At 36.2% G+C, this 22,891-nt stretch overlaps 1 protein-coding gene across 1 annotated transcript in view; it reads right to left on the bottom strand.

Annotated features, from left to right (window-relative positions):
- Nucleotides 1–22,891, bottom strand: part of LOC131435589 (clavesin-2) — a 39,289-nt gene continuing 16,398 nt past the window's right edge. The window contains exons 2-4 of the mRNA XM_058603636.1: nucleotides 899–1,351; nucleotides 527–837; nucleotides 1–461 (exon numbers count right to left, since the gene is read on the bottom strand). Coding sequence (XP_058459619.1) covers nucleotides 189–461; nucleotides 527–837; nucleotides 899–1,340 — 1,026 coding nt within the window. The 5' untranslated portion in view covers nucleotides 1,341–1,351 and the 3' untranslated portion in view covers nucleotides 1–188. The remainder of the gene's footprint in view (nucleotides 462–526; nucleotides 838–898; nucleotides 1,352–22,891) is intronic.

The raw sequence follows: 22,891 nt of genomic DNA on the forward strand, positions 1-22,891 counted from the left end.
TCCCTTAAATTAGTATATATTTCCATTTCACTCTCATTGATCGTACAACTAAATATGAATAATTATGTCGTTAAACTATTGATAAAAATCATTGGTTTTCCTGTTGAGCTCACTCACATTCACTTAAATACTATGGTTTCACGTAATAAGCCTAGAATCGTAATAGTGAACGCATCATTGCTGTTACCCTAGTCCACCTCTAACTTCCGGAAGCTACCGGTTATGGACTCCATACCGAGGGACTGTGCATTACTGCTGTTATTGCGATCGGAATTTCGGGAGATAATTCCTCGGTCGCTCAGAATGTTCATCTTGTCCAGAGCCAGCAGTGCGCTTCGTTTGGCCGCCAGTTCCTGTTTCCAGCTGTCAATCATGTCCACCAGCGGTATCTTGCCACCCAGCTCCTTCGGTAAACAGGCTGGATCGACCTTTTTGCATAGATCGTGAACTGTAACGTGAACCTATTTGCCCCATAAAAAGAGGACAATTACGCTTTGAGATAGAATAAAATTCAAAACATAGTTACCTGAAGTCGGTCCTTCATTTTTTTACTAATCATCGATTTTCCCGCTTCGATAACGTACTTCACTGCCGCCGGAACGTGGACAAAATGGACCTCCTTGTGACGCATCGGTATCGACTGTTCGCCCCATTTCATCATGCGAAGGAAGTCAGTTGGATTCCAGCAGGAAACATGTGCCGTTGTAATGCCTTTGAAATCCCCAACATGAACGATTCCCATAATTTGGTTTTGGGGATCATCCATGAGCGTTTCATACGTGATGGAATGCACCCGGGACATTTCAGTACTGTCATTCTCGTTCGGGTTAAAGAATCCTGAGGATTTACGAAAATTTAATACAGGTACAGATAATGACGTATCAAAAATTGAGCTTACTTGCGAATCCGATGATCAAACGTCTGCCGTGTTTATCCCGTACCGGCGAGGCTAACATATAACCGTTGTTGATCAACTTGTTCAGCTTCGGGGACAAAAAGTCCAAATCGTACAGCAAATGCATATGGGTTTTACGCATGTTCAAATATTTCAGCAGCATTTGTTCAGCCATGAACACACTGAATTTCTTGGTACGCAAAAAACGCAAAAGAAACAGATCATCGGTGCGCACGTTTTCGATGTCCTGATTCTGTCGGATCCAGTCACGCATTTGCTGCAGAGATTGCTCGCGAATCGCTTTGTCCTCGCGTAGTTCCTTGCGGGCTACCGTCATCACTGCGTCCGTGACGCCAGTGTCCTGGAAGAAATCTCCCTTGCCCTTGTCGCTACCGCTGCTACTGTTCGACCAGGGAAAGCTCATAATCACCCGGGTGGTCGTCATTTTGCTGGTTTCTGAAAATAACGGTTGTTTTTTATTGAAGATCCACGAGATTTTTTGATAACGGAAAATGCACAAAGTAAAAAAACCAAGCTTCTGAAATACGTAAAAATATTGGTTATCATTTACATAGATCGATAGATCTATCAGGGCCGGTAAAAGAGGTGGGTACGGTGGGTAGTACTACCCACCCGAAAATTCCAAAGGTGGGTAATTACCCACCTGAAATTTCTAACGAAAAATAATTGTAATATTAGTATAATTTATAACAATAAAAGTAGTTTTATTGTATCTGAGAATAATAAATAAAATCAGAATTATAAAATGCTAGTACTCAAGGTAGAGCAATGATGTGAAGATATACAACAAAAAGGTGAAGAGTGACAATGGTCATTTGAGCAAGCAGAAATCTTTTAGTGACTTAATTTTTACCTTCAACCAATGGGGTCGACTTTCCGGCATACCAGAGACTCGAGTGATTTGCATTTATGATATGCTTAAGTTCAACTCATCTTGCGAAAGTTAGGTTAGTAAAAGATTTCAGCTTGCTAAAATCAACCTTGTCATATCTCGCCTTTCCATTCTTTAACTTCACATAAATTAAATCACTCAAAATCTTTTGACGTAGGATTGCGTCTTTGTTTTCTATACCGGGGTACAAATTCAAAATATAGAAGTAAAACCATATAGACAGTGGTTAGGTTTTTGAACATCTACAACTCAACCACGAACAATGTCTAATTCTCCCTGTTTTTCAAACCATTGTCATTCCTCTAATTGATATGACGTTCACGGTTTTCATATGATTTCTGCTTTTCAATGAGTGCGTTCGCATTTGAGAAAATTACTCACAGAAAACAAAATTCTGTGTCGAATCGACTTGCACTTTGTGCGGTTCGATACTGCCGTAGAGAAGGTTGCTTCCACATCGTCCAAAAAGTCTAGGAACTAACTAGGAAAACAACATTTCTTGAGCAAAATTTCTTAATTTATTATCTAAATTTTTTATATCATACTCATAGAATAGGCCTCAGTTGCGGCGATGACTCTCTCAGACAAGTAGTCGCTGGGGGCTAGGTTATTGAGAATATGGTGGGTGAAGAAACAGATCGGTGCCCAATACGTTCAATTTGGCCATTATTTTCATTAACTAGTGGCATGGTGCATTGTCTTTGCTAAAGATGATTTTTTCTGCTTCATATGAGGCCGTTTTTTACGATTCCATACTTCAAACGCATTAATAACTAAAAACTTTTGTTGGTACTTCCTTTTCAAGATAGTCGACGTTAATTATACCTCGAGCATCTAAAAACTGAAGCCACACTTGTTGTTACTACCTGTTGCGTTTTCCCCGTCTAAATGTTGAAACAACTACGGAGAAAAAAGATAGATCCATGTTTCGTCCACTGTTTCACACCAACGCGAGAAATCCTTTTTATTGCGACTAAACAGTGCCGACCAGCTCTCTGCATTGTTAATGCGTTGTTGCTTTTGATAGATTGTGAGCGAACTATGTGGGTGCAAACGAGTTTATAATAACTAATGCATTTGGTCACGTTAAAATCAGAATACCGTAAATCTTTGTTTTTAATCTGAGTGCGGGTATCACTTCTTAAACCATTGCTGGACTTGCCCAGTTTTTTCTTATAAGAAGCAATGTTTTATCAATAAACGGAATTCGTTATTTTTAAGTTCTCGTAAATCAAAAAGTAACGTCACTTATATGTCGATAAGTTTAGTGTTTGTGGTGCGATTGACGTGAAAATTTGACACTTGTCTTCTGAACGATGATGATATTTTGACATTACAAACGTAATCTCAGTCGGTCCTGGGACTTTTTTTAACAATGTGCTATGCACATCAGCTGCTGGATTTGTTTTGTGCCCCATTCGATTCGCCCGGGTTTGCGGTTCAATGCATACGGCGCTGGTCTTATAATCCAGTTGTCATATGTTCGAGCCCCGACGATGAATGATTCATAGTGTCGTAGGATTCATAGTAGGATCTAGTCATGAAATGGTTCTGTATGCTAAGAAGGAATGTAATGCCAAGACATTGCTTTCGATTCATGCGAGACATCTTTCACCATCAACCCCAACCAACTAAACGATCAGGGTAACCAAAATTCTCAAAGAAATAATTTCGAAAATTTGCAAACACAAATAAGTTTATACGGAACCTAAAAGACTGCTGACTTAATATTCCAAACAAATATTGGCAGAAATTTTGTAGTTTGATATTGTATTTAACCCTTAAATGCGCAATTTTGTTTTACAACAATATATCTAAAACACTTCAAGCTTCGAATTTACGCGTCTCATGCAAAGTTATATCGAAACAAAATATTATTTAAAAATCGACTAAACTATCTATGGAGTCTGTGTTGTTCTTACTTAACAATTCTTGTGACTCATGTCTTCGAACCGCTCCTTTTTATCGGCTATTTTATCAATAGCATTATTATCCTAAAGCGATTCTAACCCATAGATACTCTCTAGGAAAAGAAGAGAAACGATTTTTGACCTTGTTCAGCCACTTTCCTAACTAAAATATTGTTCCGCACTAATAATAAGAGGTTAATTATACGGCAGATGCACCGGTTATTCGGTTTCACTGCAATTTCTAAATGCAGTGCATTATTCCGGCTGCCGCAATGTTAAGGTCATTTGCAAACCTGATGAACTAGTTCCGAAACCGGATGGACTACGCTGTCGAGATGCCGTTTTTCTTGCACCGGCAAATACTTGAATGATTTTTTGAAAATAAGTTGCACTTATCCATCTTTAATGGTTACAAACTGAGATCATTTCTGTGTTTCAATGTACTCAAAATAAATAGTGTCTATAATATAAGCAATCAATTTAATGATGTTTTTATCATTTCAGTTTCATTACTTTAGCGGATCTTCTCAATGTCAATTAAACTAAGCGTGCCAAAATTATACGTGAAAACAACCTCGCCCTGTAGTGTTTTTGTCTTAGTTATATCACAAACTTCACCTACTAAAGTCTGACCCGTTTACCATAACCATTGCATCGGTTCATGATATGTTTACAACACGCAAAAAACAAAAAACTAATAAACGAAATCGAACAGTGGAAAACATCTTTTGATATTTAGTTACTAATAAAAAATTTAATTATGTACTTTCGTGCAGTTGGAAACAGAGAGTTGCGTTTACTGTTGGAGATTTACCGAATATCGTAACTAGAGTACATTATTCGTATATAGAGGCGTTATGATGTGTGCAAGATGCAACGAGGCATCATGGATCATACGTTGAACATGAGCGTGAACATTCTGCTCAAATGATGGTCTTTCCAAAAATTAATTTTAATGCAACTACAACCCTTTAATCGGTTAGCATCCAATATTGTCAATGTTATGATCACATGATGAGAGGTAATAGAATGGACAATAGTTCGTAATGTTGTATAGAAAAACTGCACGAAATAATATCAATGACTTGTAATATTAGGTTTGGGATAAAGAAATCTATAAATTCTATGTGAAATTCAAATTTTTTTTTTACATGTTCCAGATTGTGCAATTTATGTCAAATATTCACTGTTTTTACCCATATTTTGGTACTGTTATTGTTAGGTAGCTTCATAACGAGAATAAGCGACCGTTTGTTGCTTCCTCTCTGAAGCAACAAACGGTCGCTCATTCTCGTTTCGAGATCCGGTTCTATACAGGCGGTTGATAATTGCGATAGAATTATTTTACTATTGCCACTTATCCTAACTATGTGCATATAACCTTTGTATAAGTTGTGTCTATGAAAATGTCTGTGAATGCTCCACACAAGGGTTTTGAAATATTGCAACCTAGTATGAGTATCATCAAGTTAAATCATCGATTCGATTTTCTGCGATAATTGTCAACTTGCGATTCTCTCTTGGTAAGTTCCACACAGCACCAATCAGACTGTAATTTTTTTTAAGGGCCGTGAAATACTCAGAGAATGAAGTGGAGCGAAAAAATGTAGAAAAATTCTCTCACGGTTCGTGCATTGAGAGACACGAGTTCTGGTAGCATCTTCTACCGGATTGAAAATGTTGTACACAACATAGATAAATATCCAGCAGCTTCTGTTAAATTTTCGGCAATCATCAACACTGCTTCCAACACTAACCGAGGCCCAGAGCTCGACGAACTAATACCGTTTTCGTTTTTGAACCTACACGCGGGCGACTCTGACTCCGAGTAAAACGAACACGTGGTACGCGCATTAAGCAACAACTCATGAAAAAAAAGAAAAAATAAACAAACTCGCATGAATGCGTGGTGCAACCCGAGAAAATTTTCAGATCGAAACTGCGCGATTGGAGTCCGATCTAGAGCGAAACCAGGTTGCTAAAACAAACATCTCAAAGGTTGTTTGGGCGACTCTGGAACAACTCTTGGGCTGCTCTGATCAATAAGCGAAAATGGTATAAATAAATATCTTTGTGTATGACAAATATGGTCACTAAATTTTATCGGAGTTGGTTGAACCGATTTTCACAAACTTATAAACAAGGTTCCTAAATTTCATTTGGATCCGACTCACAGTTCCGGAATTACATCGCTAAAAGAATGAAAATAATGTCAGCCACTTTTCTCGAAAATGGCTCAACGAATTTTTACTGTTAGATTTGTGGCAGCGGTTGCTATGAATATTTTGTTTTGTTGGGAACTCATCGAGTGTGACTGTATAGTAACGGAAATATCATGGCACCCCCCGAGAACAACGCGTAAAAAACGGCGCGAAACTGCGTGTCATCTTAAGCAGTTTTTTGTTTAGTTTCAATTTTCATGGTGTGCATTTAGCATATATAAAATTAAAATAAATATATATAGTTAAGACGTAAAAGTGTAGTATGTCTAAACCCATACAGTCCACAACGACGATTGAAATCGAACAAGATTCAACTGAGAGGTCTTCATATGCCATAAGAATATACATATTCGTATTGGGGTCCAACTTCCGGGTGCGGAGATAAGGTATTTAGAGTAAAAATGTCAATTTCAAGAGTCGTTTGTTCATAAGTAACCATGTGATGAGTTTCGAATTTTTAAAATAGGGTCATACATTTCTCTAATTTACAGATGTAGCCAAATAATATGGCGAAATAAACTCATATAAGATTTTTATAAAAGCAAGCTCAATTAAGCAGGACTAATAGTCCCATGAAAATGATCCAAATCAGACGTCCGGTTCTAACATTACTAGGTGACAATTCGAATCGTAAAAAGTCTTCTAAATTTGGCTCAAAACTGTTCGAATTTGTAGGACATGTTAGTTGGTAGCCATACGAACTGTTTTTGGTTGTACTGAACCCGTCAATCATTTCAAACCGCCATTTTAATCGAAAGTTCAGAAAATTGGGAAATTCTTTCAAATTTGCTTTAAAACTGTTTCAGTTTAAGGATCAAATGTAAGCCAAGTTTCCTTGTGTATGTAGTTTGTGTATTACGTACATGTTATTTAGTGCGTATATCATAAAGCTATGTATTTATATGTGCAGTGAAATATCAGTTTTCACAATGTTTGATGGAAAATTGTTTACATTCTATGAATGTAAATTTTAATTCCCAAATAAAAACGTAAACCATACTACATCAATGTATGTTGTATTAAAGACTGTCCCAGAAAGTATGAACGCAAATAAAAACCGCTGCCATTTCGCAATGGTTCAGAATCTGTCAAATTTTATATGTTAGCTGCGTCCTGTTGTTTACACTCTTCTCCAACCACTTGTGCAGTTGTATATTCGTTTGCATTAGTTTGTTTCGAAATGTGTGGACTTTCAGCAGAACAACGTCGAAAAATTGTGTACAAATGGTGCACAGAACGCGGACTGTCACTGAGAAAGATAGCAAAAATGGAAGGAGTAAGTGAAAAAGCCGTGCGAAATGTAATCAGGAAGTTCGGTGAGGATAACACCTTTGAGGATAAACCGAAAACGGGTCGAAAAAAAGGTCCTGCTAAACAGTTGGATAAACGTATACTGAAGGCGTTCGAGCAGGATCAGGGTCAAGCCGCCGAGCCATCTTGGCTTCGGTTATGTGACTGCGCCAGAATTAAAGCAAAAAAATATTTTTGACCCTAAAAAAAATTACCCTTTCGGCGAAATGGCTTTTTCGGCGAAATAACCCTTTCGGCGAAACGACTTTCGGCAAAATGACCCATTCGACGAAACGTCTTTCGGCGAAATGGCATTCGGCGAAACGACTTTCTGCGAAATGGCTTTCGGCGAAATGACCCGTTCCCGTTCGAGCAAAAGAATGAGCTTCCAGTTCGGAATGTGGCCAAAAAAGTGGGGACTTCGAAGTCAAATGTTCTTCGTGCTAAAGAACGTTTGAATCTTCGAACCTATAAGAAGCAGGAACAACCAAAACGTAGTCCGAAACAAGAAGCATCGATCAGGGCGAGGGTTCGAAAGCTGTACAATACGATTCTTGCTGGAAATTTGAACTGCATAATCATGGACGACGAAACCTACGTGAAACTCCAAGTCCTTGCCGGGACCACAATATTATACGGTGCGAGAAGGGCAAGTGTTAAACCAGTCCGAGACATCGATTGAAGATGAAAAATTTGATATGAAAGCTATGGTCTGGCTTGCAATTCGTAGCTGCGGTAAGATTTCGAAACCCTTCATCACCACTGCTTCAATGATCAGCGAAATATACATCAACGACACGACTTCTACTCATGATTCGAAGCCACAAGGATAATGTTGTCTTCTGGCCAGATCTTGCTTCTTGCCACTACTCGAAATCAACGGTAGAATGGTATACTACCAAAAATGTCACTTTCGTCCCAAAAGACATGAATCAACCAAATTGCCCGCAACTTCGACCAATTAAGGAATTTTGGGTATTAACGAAGGCACATCTTAGGAAACATGTCTCGGCAGCCGAAACCATTCAACAGTTCGAAAAAGATTGGAAAATGTGTCAAAACTTGTCGCCAAGAAGTCTGTATGGATTTTAGTGAGGAACGTTCGCAAGAAGGTGCACCAGCTAGCCTACAATGGCTAAGTAGCAAATGTTGAGAATAATAATCTGTTGTTTTAGTGTAATATTATCAGTATATCGAATAAAATTTGAATATCTAGCACTTGTGAATTATTTACAGCGAAATCAAAGTGCGTCCATACTTTCTGGAACAGTCTCTAGATGTTGTAGATGTTGTCTAGATCGCTAAGCTAAATATTTTTTTGTTAAAAAAAGCAGTTTTTCGGAAAAATAAATAGTTTGACGACAACAGTCCATCGCCTTCCGGGTGTTAAATCAAAGGTTTATATTTTGCTGGATTACTAAAAGAAGGTACGAAATTTTTTATTTCGCAATAATTTTTTCAAGAGAAAATCCATATAGGGATGTGTTTTCTCGAGCAGTTATCAGAAAAAACGGTCGAGATTTAGACTTTAGATTTTTGCTTTTCATGAATTGCAATTTTAAGCAGAATGAACTGATTTATTTATTTTTCAACCTCATGGCAGATTCAATGATTAAAATCAGGAAAAAAGCACAGGAATTTGTTTTTACGCACACATTACCCGAGTTTTACTATACCGGTATCCAGTTTTCGGTTTCCGAAATACCAGGAATAGCAATCAAAAATTTTAAAAAGAAGCTCATTATATTTTCTAATACATGATTGAAACGATATTCACTAAATTAAACTCAAATGCAGTATACAAATGTAATAGTATTATGCAAAAGAAGTTTTCAAAACTGGTTTGTTACAATCTATCATTCTAGTGCAGAAAATAGATCAATCTGTAAATTGAACAGTACAATTGTCCGTTAAAGTATTCCAAATTACTATAATTTAAATTTCATTGCCAACAGAATACATCCACTTTTTTAAATCAGTCTTGAGTCTAATCGGATAGCAATCTGATGGTTTGTTATACGAAAAACGTGTGCTACGGATCAAATTATAGTATGCGAAACCGTATGACATGTTACCTATAACTGTAATTACTCAAATATAATAATAGTACATTCATTTGAGACTTATCCATGAATTATGAAAATTAATAGGAAAAACATTTCATTCAATGAAATTAGAGCTACAACATTTGCTGGTACAAGGTTTATATTTCACTAAAACATTTATACTCGTAGTCAAATATACGCTAGAATATTCATCAAAATCGATGGATATCAACATGAGAAGTGACCCACTCGTAATGACTCGGCCCTTGATGGTAAGATCTCCTATAGTGCCAATGCTTTCGCATGAGTAGCCCCTTGAGCGCACGAGTCGAACAGAGCTCTCAAATGATAATGGCTGCCAATCAACTTAGCTGTTAAATAAACATTGGAAAGACAAATTTCAAACAGCCCATCGACACGACGTGTCGTTTCTTTAAAAAAACACTCTTGAAACAATGATCCTCAAGCGTTGAAGTGGAATGGAATCTGTGCTTAGAAGCAATCAACTTCACTACACATTAAATCATAACTAATCCATGTATGCTTTCGAATCGATTAGCTCGATCTGGCATCCAGCCAGGCTGTGTCGTGCGATTAATGTGGCATGGCCAAGATCTTCGCCTAGTTTGGTCAACGGTAAGGTACCAGATTTGCCCTTCGACAGAGAACGGTACCTTCCATTGCTGGTGGCTCGTAAAAGAATTTGCGCAGAACATAAGAAACTAGTAATCAAATGTTTTATTAACATGAACGTTCCATTGGACCGCGTCTTGTGCGGATATGAGCAGCGTCAGTTCTTGTGATGAATTGATTGAACGTAGAATCAGATCTTGAAAATTGAATCGATTACTGCATATGAAAGCATATTCCAGCATCGATTATTGTATTGAAGGTAAACCAAAGCAGCTTTTTCTACTGAAACAAACCAGTTGTTTTGTTTTTGTTGTCGCTGGACTTAAACTGCTTTCCTTTGACTGTTCTTTGAAACGCTTGTTTTTTTGTTGCAAAAAATGAGAATATTTCCATGACCTATTCATGCATAATCCAGTTTTTTTTTATACCTACTCCTATGCGATATATCAGATAGACAAATTGCAGACTGCTGATCATATTGAGCTTACAACATGATTTTAACAATGAAGTAATATTTTTTTTCTTTTCCAATCATATTTAAAAATGATGCTTATATAAAAAATTACTTGTGTCACAGAAAAAAATCTCAATCAAACATGCCAATTTACATTCACCATCGAACGGTATTGAGCAGTCAACTTATGGCTTCAAATGCGTGAATTCACCAATCAAGCAGCTGAGATGATCATGGATGCATCGACCCTCCAGCTGTGGCCAAAAATCGTGACTATTAAGTGTTTTCCAAAAATGATCATCCATCAGCAATCAAAGGTTCAAGGTTTCTGTCTACCTTTTCAGGCAAACAAGTTTTGTGAGGCATGTGAGAAACAAATTCGTCGTAGGCAGATGGACATTTAGACTAGACAATTAGAAAGGTTAAGTGTCATTGAGTTCCATTTTAAATAATTGTGCAGGTCGTCTTGCTTCCACGCCTTGTTTTGTTTTGGAATTCCTGGAGTGAAATTTACTACATTTTGACATGCCCAACCTTGTTATCTACCTACATTACGCTTAGTAGTAGTCAGTACAGAGCGTATTTTCAGTATTCGCTTTTTCGAAATGACTCAGGAATAAGCACCGGGAACACTTGAATCGCGTATCCATAGATCGCTTTGATCTGCTATCCGATCTTCAGCAGTTTTCCCATCTGGCTTTATAGCCTGTTCGCACTATCCGGTACGTTTTTTTCCTCATCGGCGATGACTGAGCTGCCGGCGTGTGTATGTATTGGAATCCCGGATCCGGGATAAAATCCATTTGGTACACACGCCGGCAGCTCAGTCATCGCCGTTGATGATAAAAACGTCCCGGATAGTCCCGGATGGTCCCGTTCCGGTATAGTGCGAACAGGCTATTAGAAGGAAGAATCTAAAAAGAAATATCAGACCATTCTGCCATTTTTCCTTTCCATGTTTTTTTTTCCTGAAGATTCATCTTTCGGTAGCGGAGAAATCAGCTTTTGTGTTTTACAATGGCACCCTCAATTCCTGCAGTTAGGGTAAAGTATTATAAAGCGCCCCTATTGACTAAAACGCCTCCTTTCCTTTTTCAAGCATTCGAGACTTTTCTAATCAAAAGTTTCATCACTAACACTTTCTTTTCGTAACATCTTTCTGCTATGCAAGTTTGGCAGATATCGTTTGCTGAAAAATATGAAAAAAACTAAAAATATTACTTGGCAGCTTTTCGATGTAAATTTTTGCTTCGACTAAATTAGCATTTTATCCGCCATTCCATTGATGTACTAATTTTCACAAAATAGTAACTTTATGAACATTTTAAGAGGCAAAATGTCTCTTATTCGGCTGCTTTGACTGACTTTCTCGGGGGAATATATTAATACATTTAGAATTATCTCAATGTTTTCGTAAGGAAGGATATTATAACACTTTCCCCTAATATCCGTCTTGTTGGAGAAGAGACGTTATCATTGCTATCCAACGATGGTAGAGGGAAAATCGGTTACATGTGATTTTCGTTGATATATGAAAACTCTGATCAGGAGTTCTAAATAATTGTAAGTTTTTACTTCATCCATATTTCTGGCCTAGGTAGATTCGACTTAGTATCGTAATGTCAATAAAGAACTATGAACGTGCAACAAATACTCTAGAATAAATCACATTCATTACGAACATGCTTTGCTTTTTCCACACTTTCGAATATCAATAATCACACGTACTAACTATGTGAATAATTGTAACGGTACAACTATAAGGCGGAACACACGAACAAAAAATTACGAAGGTGTGTACCGGACAAAACCGATTGAATCAAAATTGTTCTACGTTCAAATTCATTCATAAAATGAAAAACTACATTGATTGTCTCAAACAACATGCACAAATGAGTCGTCCTCACATTAGTTGATTATAATTACTCATGGTTTATATGCATACATAGTTAGTGCCTATTTTACTAGCGAACAAAACGTGTCGTACGCCACTAAACTGCACTCAACGACTGAAAATATTCCACATTTCCACAGAAAACAGATACACAGAATCACATTTGAACTGTGTGTAAAATTGGCTCAATATGCATGGTGAACACTTGCAGATGTCACCACGATCGACCCGGGGTGCCACCACGATTTGGGTGCCGTTTTCACATGAGACACAATTTGCAACATTCACTTCACGCTAGATTTTTGTTTTGCTGTTGGTTAAAAAGATAAGTTTGTTTTTGTTTTAGTCCAATCGAATTCTCGTGTGATTTATGCGACATGCAAAAAAGTTGCCTTTAACACTTAAGGAAATCGTGTGACAAGTGTTAAAATTGTTGTAGTTAGATTATTTCTATAACAAGCAGGAGGATTTTGTATGGTTCTGGAAAGTAGTGGCACGTTTTGAAAGATCGCGGCGAATAGTCGAGTAGGTGGCAGTAATGTTGCCAATATATGGCAAATTTGAAATTTACACAGGATTTTGACAAATTTAGTTCGAGCCTGTATATCTGTTATCTGTGATATTTCTATGTGTCGGTTTTGTACGACACGATTTGAGCGATGATTCGTTCATGCGGTTGAAATTGCATGCACGTTATTTAGCACTGAATTACCCTTAAGGTTCGTTCACACCAAACATTTTAGGAAAATTTAATTTTAAGTCATTCGTTTACGCCTGAGACGTCAGAAACTTCCTCTTTGCCGGGGAAAACATTTTGCCAATAGAAATACTAAGAATGCGATGCAAACACAACTCAGAAAGCTTTCCAATGGATCAAATTTTCAACTTCATCTCTGTGGCATAATTCTACAACCTGACACTCTACACGCAATCACCAATCCACAAAGTTACTAATGGAAAGAATCTTTCATAGAAATCAAATACACAGGATGGAATAGAATTTTTCAAAAGTTTGTAAAAAATAATATAAAAACCTATGTTTTATCTACCTAGTGGTGTATTGATGCCTTTCGCATATTATGCATTTTTTCTTATTACAAATTACAAGTTTGAAAAATTAGAAAACAGTTTTGAAAATTTCTTTTGTATAACACTACTACATGTACATAAAAGCAAAGCTTTGGTATTACATTACTGTTGTGGAATTTGACCTTCTGTTTCAACAGACTTCGCAGCCGATTCAGAGTGTACAGAACCATCGCATGGCTGATACTACGAATCCTTTCAGGTCGGGGCTCGAACATACGAAAACTGGTTTGTAATACCAGTGCTTTATGCATTGAACCACCTACCCGGGACTACATGTACATTCTTCATTTGAATTTAAGTTATTAAAATCGATCCAATCATATGAGAAAATGAATTGAAGAAATGAATCAACTAATACGAACTACAAATTGAAACACATTGGAGCTCAATTTAAAAAAAAAATTTCCGCATCTTTGACTTAAATGACGTATTAAAACAAACGACGGGTCCAGTTCGTATGGCCATAAACTAACACGACTAACAAGTTGGAACGGTTTTGAGACCAACTTAGAAGATTTTTAACGATTTTTTAATTTTTCATGGTTTGAAATTTTGAACATTGATCACTTTGTGATTCTGGACCCGGAAAATTTTTATGCTACTATCAGTCCTTAGATATTTTTACTTTAAGCTTCCTGTATCTCTGGAACCGAAAGTTTGATATGAATAAAAATCGGGATGTTCTTATGGTGTCTTGAAACCTTTCAGTTGAATTTGAGATGGTGTAAATCGGTTGAGTTATCTTCGACATTTTCGACATTCATTTTTAAACTCACATCATCCTGTAATTCCAGAATCTGGATGGAATTCAGGAACCTTGTATGGGACTATAGTAGCTTTCATCTGAATTTAAGTTTGTGAAAATTGTTTAGTATCCTTTGAGAAAAGTTAAAGACACTACTTTCATTTTAATGGTGCATATTACCCTGTAATTCCGGAACCGCAAGTCGGATCCATTTGAAGTACAGAAACTTTGTGAGGGACCATTTTCATTTAAGTTTGTGAAAATCGGTTCAGTCATCTTCGAGAAAATTGAGTAACATGTTTCATTCCTATTGAATTCGCATGCGTTTTGAGCGACATGGGAACAAAATGTGTGTTTTACGCTGGCGGAAATCATGTGACAAGTGTTCCAATTTTTGAAATTTTTTGGGAGAACTCTGTAATCGCTTCGGAACTATAACAAAACAAACATGCGGCGAAACAAAACTGTCGGCGCTTATTTCCAAAGTATAGAAAATTTAAAATTTACACAGGTTTTTGTGCATATATTTTAAATTTTGTTCGAGCCTGTATATCTGTTACTATGTTCTAAGTAAAATATTCTGCACACAAGGACCATTTCACAGCGTTCAATAGTTTGTACAAAATCACAATATGATTAGATACTTGTTAATTTAATTGAATACAGAACGTTCTGTAATAAAAGTTTTGATGACTTAATGCAGGATATCGGCTAATTTTATTTTGCTTCCAATTGAAAACCTAAACTATAGTTCATTTATCCTTACTAAACCTTTGTTTTCAAGCGTTTGAAGACTGTGCTTATTTGAGACCTTTGTTTTGAACGTAATATAGACTATTTATGTGATAGTGGATGTAAAACTTCGATCCAGGTGGGCCAAGTGTTTCAATAACTATACGCAAAGAGATGGAGCATGTTTAGAATAATTATGCAGTTAGTAGATAGTTTAATTTGTCCCGGGTTGGCGGTTCAATGCATAGGACGCTGGTCTTACAAAGCCAGTTGTCGTATTTTTGAGCCCCGACCTGGCAGGGTTCTTAGTGTCAGTAGGATCCATAGTACTAGCCATGCAATGATTCTGTACACTACGAATCGGCTGCGAAGTCTATTGAAACAGAAAGGCCTAATTCCACAAAAGGAATGTAATGCCAAGACTTTGACTTGACTTTGACTTTGATCTATGTTAATGTTTTGACCTAAGCTCTCCCTTAATCATCAACTGTGGTCTCTGTTTGGTTTGAATCATAACTTTGGCCTAACCAAACGAAAAATATATTTGTTCCGGCAGAGTTTATTGTAGAAATAAACTAACTTTTTAATACATGCATCAAAAGTAGAGTTTATGGTATCGGCAATATCTTTATTGATCATATCTTGCTATACCTTTATATCAACAAAAAATTCTGCTAAATTTATCTATGATCTTATTTTTATAATGTTACATTTTGGTTTAATCTTTTGAATGAACCGTATTAGTTTTACTTCTCATTAATAAGAGTATTTTTTAAAGCGAATAAACTAGAGCAATTTTTTCTTATATCTGCTTCTTTAATTTACTAGAGGGTTTTCAACAATTTAAGCTTGTGTATTGATAATTCAGAACATTATGTAACACATTTTCTTTACCAAAGCATATTTGATACAAGATATCTATCTTGATTGGACTGATGAAACAAGAAATCATTGGATACTAATTAAAATATCAGGACTTGATGGTGGTATGGGAATAATTCGATCATCTCGCGACAGAAGGGAAAAATCTCATTAATAGGAACTGAAAATTAGTAATATCAATCAAACGTTTGATTTTTAGGAACTTTTAAAATGAGTCTAAATTAAAATAAAAATAGTATTAGAAATTGCAAATTAGTTTAAAAGAAATCATTTTATTCTTGAAACAAACAAAAATGTATGATTATAACTAACAAAAGCGTTAGTTGAAATATCCAAATTTAAGTTCAATAATTCCAACTAAAATGTTTGTAAATTTAAAGCGCTACAATTTTTAACTTTTAGCTAGAGTTCGTTCATTGAAAACTAATTTTTCAAATTCAAATTCAAATTTACTGTCAAGAAATTGACACAATCGCACAAGTAATATATTTGTTATTTTTATCAAAATATGATTGATACAAATGTTATTTATTATCATGTTTTGTAGTTTCAAGCAGCAATATTTGCTATATCAAACCAGATTTTCTTCTGTCACTATTTCGTTTTGTGAAACCCAAGTTTGGTCCGTTTTACAATCTTTTTCTCTGCATATAGAAAAGGGTCGACAAACAGAAAAAAACAGCTTATCAGTTTGAAGCGATGCAATATTGAACCACTTAGTAATCTGCTTTTTGTTGTATTCATTAGAGTTTCTAGTACTAGAAAATTGCTTGATTGAGTGTACCAACGCTGTGATAATATTTTACATTAACAATGAGTTTCCATCGGTACTTCCGAATATCGTCAATTGAATGGTAATTTAACTATTTATTCGCTTTTCCACTGTACTCGAAAACTCTTCATCTATTTTCATTTGAAAATTTGAAAATTCAGCTTGAGCACGATTGATCACACGTTCATATAATGATTTTCAATTATTATTATATTCAAATTTATGAAGATCGGTCAAACAGACTTTCTTTCATTTAAATGAGTCGGTTCCACTTCAGATAATCATATTCAATTCTACTCGACACACAAATCGGAAAAAACCCACCCAAGCAAATTAAAAGCTAATCTCTTATTGCTCGTACAGCTGGAATGAAGTTAAGTTAATTTATTATGTAACATTGTTATTTTCGCAGACTCTGAAGCTTTTTGAGCCAGATCACAACACGTCACGTGCCGAATGGCCTAGTACTAAAAACAAAAACGACTGAAGTTTACATCTTAGACTGTGTGGCATCATCGATAGATAGTACGTCTCAAATCTGCCATCGAAGCGCGTAAGAGTAGGGCGAATGAATATAATTCAATGTCAAGCTTCTATCAGTAAACGTAAGAAATTTCGCGGAAGTCATCTCACATTCTTCGACCGGTGACGTAATTTGTGCAAAGTTTCGCGAGTACGCAGATGTGAAAGTTGACAACAGTGAAGCAAAGTTTGTATGGTAAAGTACGGTAACTATATGAACTTTTATCATTTTTTACCTTTTTTTATATATATAAAAAATAGGTATAGAATTCGCTCAAACTTTCGAAAATTTTTCCGAGGCCCGGAGAGCCGAATGACATATACCAATCGATTCAGCTCGACGAACTGAGCAAATGTCTGTGTGTGTGTCTGTGTGTGTGTTGTCAACTAAGAGGTCGAGATCTCAGAGATGGCTGGACCGATTTTGATCAAACTAGTTGCAAATAAAAGGTCTTCCCGTCACCCAAAACGCTATTGAATGGTTTTGAGATCTGATGTTTACTTTTTGAGTTATTCGAAGTTTTATGTCAAAATTTTCAGTTTTTTTACAGTATCTGTCACAATTGACCTTGAAAACAGAATATGTTTTCAGACTTAGATTCCGCACGATAATACCTATTCAACAAGCCATAGATTGTTAAAATCCGTTCATTTTTAACGGAGATATCAATATTTTTGTGTAAACGACTTTTCCCCCTTATTCCAGCAGTAGAAGTTTTGAGCACTGTATGACAAAGAAATGCTTGGGAGCAACGGAAAACACGACTTTTATACTGTGACATACAATTGTTTCTAAGTGCCCAAAAGACTGTGTACAGCATCCTTTTTCATGACAATTTGCCTTGGACCGATTTTAGCACGGTTCGTTTTTGGCAACATAATCGTTCGAATATGGCATTTATAAATCAGATGATATCAGCATTTTCGAGTTGAAAGTAATTCCATAATTACTTTGATTTAAACTACTTACAGCAATAAAAGCTGGAAGAACATAACTTCCATATACCATACGACTCAGTTCGTCGAGATCAGCAAATGCGTGTGTGACAAATAATTTCACTCAATTTTTTCGGAGATGGCTAAACCGTTTTCTACAAACTCAGATTCATATGAAAACTAGTATACTTCCAAATTTGGATCCGACTTCTGATTTCAGAACCACAGTGAAACATGTGAAACGAAATTAAAATAATGCAATTCATTTTTCTCGTAGATGGCTGAACCGATATAAGATTCAAATGAAATCTAAGAATCATCTATGATTCAAATGAGAGGTCTTAAAATCCTATAAAAATTAGTCAGATCCGATTTCTGGTTTAGGAGATACAGGGTGATTAGTATAAAAATGTCCATTTCACATAAATTATTCAGGTTTATCGGGTTTGCAAATTTGGATAGTCGATTAACAAATAAATTTATTTCAGTTTAAGCGGTATTCTTTTTTGGATTCGTAATGTACCCCCAAATTTTAATTCGCACTACAATTTCTCAATGATGTCTACACACTCCTCAGGTGAATTTATCTGATTTCGGCTACACCGATCTTAGAACTCCGGATCCAGTTTCGAATCGTTTCTCAAAGTTTAATCATTTTTTCAAAAAGGCCAAATCGAACTTCAAAAACAAAAATTCAAATTAAAGGACTTAAGGCCCCATACAAAATTGGTGAATTTTATCCGATTCTGGAACTACAGATGATGAATTTTTAAAATTCATACCGATATAGAAGATGTAAATTGTTTGGCGTATTAATTTATGGCCATTCGAATCATTTTGGGTTATGCTAGTTCCTGAATACCAGCTCTGGAAGTACCATAAATAATGACGAAAAACTCTAAAGTGGAACTTACTTCGACATCTCATGGAATGTTCAATCGAATATCACACGTTAAGATTGAAATTCGGTACGATTTGCAGATTCGAAATTACAGGGTAATGAGTGATTAAAATCTCAATTTGCCGTTTGAAACGACGATAATTAAAATAATGTCATGAGAACTAAAACACCTAAAAATATCCATGCAAAAAAACACATGCGGATTGATAAAAAAAGGTATCATCTCACTGCTAGGTGGATTAATCACGTTTTTTCATCAGACTTCGCAGTCGATTCTTAGTTTTGGGCACATTACTACTTTCGGATTTTTTCGTTTCGTCCTCGACTCATCAGCACATTAGCAGTTGTGATAAAAAATACTGTTGTATGGTCAGTGTATTGACACTAAGAACCCTTCCAGGTCGAGGCTCGAACATATGACAACTGGCTTGTAAGTCCAGCGCCCTATGCATTGAATCTTCAAGCCAGAGTTGAAAACTTCCGTTGGCACAAGATGGGTATTAGAAAATTTGATACTTTCAGTGTCACTATCGTTCATCAGAAGAAAATTTCAGCAAACGAATGCATCAACAAAACTAAAACCGCGCCATTGAAAACTGCTTCCTCTCCACTTGCATACCTTCCTCCAAATCCACACAGTGCTGGAACCCGAAAAAACATGGTGCTCGATACGTTTTAACACAGCAACCTGACGAAAGTGTTGACAAGGTCACAAAGTCTCTACGTTTTCAGCTATCGTCGTTGGCAAACCTTGATGAGGTCTTTTATGCCCCGTATCGCAACCGGTCAACTGTCGCTTAATGAGGCTGAAGGTTTCCAACTGTCAGGGATGGTGATTCGTTTTCAATGTAAGTCACCGCAACGGCTAATTTCAACATGGAATGTGTTTCCAACAAGCTTGCGACCATTTTAATTGCTTGAAGGAGCCGAGGCAGGGAAAATTGGTATTTATTCGATTTCACTTCTTTTTGCTGCAGTTTCTATAGTAAACTGTTTTATAATCGTAGAGTTTGAAGAAACCACATTTTACTGAAGCGATCTTGAATCTTGAACACCACCAGCTACGGCATCCTAGCTGAAATGCATTTTTTAAAAGCAAGATTCGTTATAAGAAAGATCTAGAGATCTAGGCGGATTTGAAACACTGTTTTGGCTCATGTCATGATTCGTGATTGTTTTCAACTTCTATTCAAATTCCCGTAAATTCTTTTTCGATTTCAACGACCTTATTTTATCAACATTAAAAATTAAGTCAATCCCACTCAACTATCACCGAATATTTAACAGCTTCCTAAAAAGTTTCTTAACGGCTGTATGAGTAAGCTCATGTCAGATTCACGAAACCTTTAAACTTTTTACAATCACTCATTTAAAATTCTCTCAAAGTCTGATTGAAGATCTTTGTAAACCAGTCGGCAGATTTGTTGTCACCTTGACTTATTCTTTTATGTAGCTGGTGGTTTAATTGCTAGCTAGCATAAGCAACATATGAACGGTTTGAATTCTGTTTCCGAGTAACTCATTTACAGATATCATAAAACTTTAACACGCTTGCATTTAAATTTGTTTCCATTGATGTTTGAATAATCGTTCGAAAAAACAATTGCAGTTTTTTAAGTTCATTGCCAAAAACTAAATCAACGTCAACCTTGTACATTCTAAAATTTAAATTGAAATTGAGTCACCGAATCAGGATCTAAATCTGAATTACGGGTCACGAAAATGTATTCGCGCTGAATCAAGCATTATTATTAATAAAATGTAATTCTTTATAGCTATACTCAATAAATAATGTGAGCAGTCAAACATAGTAATAGAGGGTTGCGCAAAGGAACCTGACACGTTTTATTGTACGTTTACACTGGAACCAAACATAGGAGAGAGAGAAACCGAACACGGCATCAGAAAGTAAAAGCAAGGGAGGTCCAGTAGTTTTCCATCATGGAACACTGGAGTGTCGCTCACCGCATTTTTATTTATAACTCGTTTTTGAAGAATCAGTGGTACAGTTAAAATAATGAAGTTGTAGAGAGGCACCTATAAAAAATTCATCTCGGCATAATAACGATCATTTTGCATGTTTACCAAGCCATTCAGGTGGAAGTGAGCATTTCGAGCATCTTGTTCATGAACGATAAACGTGCTCTATAATACGCTGGTTTCAACTGCTGGGTGATGACAATCTTATATGTATGAAACGACAAATCTTCTTTGACCATCCGATGGAAAGAATGACGAGAACTTTGGAGAGTAGCCGCATATTTCCTACGCTGAGCGCTCGGGACTCTTTACAAGAGCGGATTGAAATAGTTAAACACTCTCTGTTGTCTGGATAATCCGTACGTGGCCCGGAGGTTGAGTTTAGCCTCATTTTTATTTATTTAAGATACTTTCAGCCCGAGACTGATTCGTCTCTAAAGGGCCGGAGGTTTTATTTCATTCACAGAACCTTTTATTACAAAACTTTTACACCCACAGCATCACTTTATTACGCAGAGACACCGGCATTTTCGGCTTTAATTTAAAATATTTCCTAAACACATTGTTGTACCATACGACTGATTCTTTGAAAACAAGTTATAAATAAAAACGCGGTGAGCGACACTCCAGTAAGCTTTGATTTTCCATCTATACGAAAATAAATCCTCATTCTTTTACGTCCCGATGCCGAGTTTGGTTTATCTCTCCCTCCCTTGTTTGGTTCCAGTGTAATCGGAGAACAAAAGATTCCTTTGCGCAACCCTGTGTTACTTATGACGAAATGTTTCATTCGGCGAAATGCATTTCTGTAAAACGACTCTTGTTAAACAAACTTATACAAATAACATTAATATTAACCGAGAATCAGATTAAAATAAAAATAATAAAATTGTAAAAATAAAAAGTTGCGAGAAAGTGAAGCTTTGCAACAAGACTCGAGCCTCCAATTCATAGAACGTGTCGAACAGCCTTGGAAGTAACACGATTGAATAAAGTACCGTACATGGACACTTCGTAGGCAATTTCAGTTACACTTCTTATTCATCATTAATTTCTACTAGTTTACTGCTCGCTATTCTACTGTTCACTTCACGTGGAACTAAATGATGACTGAAAAGTTTAATTGAGAATCAAATCTACTAATCGCTCTAGCTAAAAATTAGTGGGTCCCGTAGATATTCCCGTCATATTTCAGTTAGTTTGACGAATGAAGTCTATCGAGCATTGCAATAATAGTCTCTCGTTGGATATCAATAAATAATAAACGCTTAGTACAAACCGGTTCGTTAGAACATTTAGATGACTAGATGACTACTAGCTGTGAACGTCGCAAATTTCTGCTTAGCGGTTTATGGTGAACTGCTGAGTGGCGTGACAGTTCAACATGAACTGCTATGCACTGATGAGTCGGAGACAAGTTGTAAAATAACAAATAATAAACCAAGCTGATGACGAGCCCACGTAATTACTTCATTTAAATTCAAATCTCGTTATTTTCCATAGTCCTATAGTCTTCTAAACTACGTAAATAATAAATTGTACTAAAACCTATAAAAAAGGGTTAAACCCGTCAGGAATCGTGTTTTTCCGCTCTGTATCTGTCCTCCTGTAAATAGTTCTATAATTCTAGAAAAATTTAAATACGGGACATTGAGAGGATCCCTATATGTATTTCCTTAGTTGTAAATTACTGAGTTAATATTTCATTCACAACTCATGTGTATTCACATAAGATAAAGGGTGTTACGTCCAGAAATTGGTCACCCTTCAATCCTTCAATCCGCATCATTTGCTTTTCAGTTATTAAAATGTAATCGATGCCAGAAGAGTAACGCGTCAAAATCTTGATCAAGCTTCATAAAGTTTCTCTCACGTCAAGTTAAAAAAAAAGTTGGATGTGAACTAATGAACTATCATCAATTTTATTAAGGGGTTACACAACTGCAGAAAAAAAGATAAGGACTTTTTTGGGGAATTATTTTGGGATTCAAAAAATGGAGTAATCCGAATTTTGTATAAAGCACTTTTTAATATGTATATTCAAGTACAAAAAAATGATCAGTTTTAAAAATTGAA

This window comes from Malaya genurostris, chromosome 3 (genome assembly GCF_030247185.1).
Source record: "Malaya genurostris strain Urasoe2022 chromosome 3, Malgen_1.1, whole genome shotgun sequence".
Classification (NCBI taxonomy): domain Eukaryota; kingdom Metazoa; phylum Arthropoda; class Insecta; order Diptera; family Culicidae; genus Malaya; species Malaya genurostris.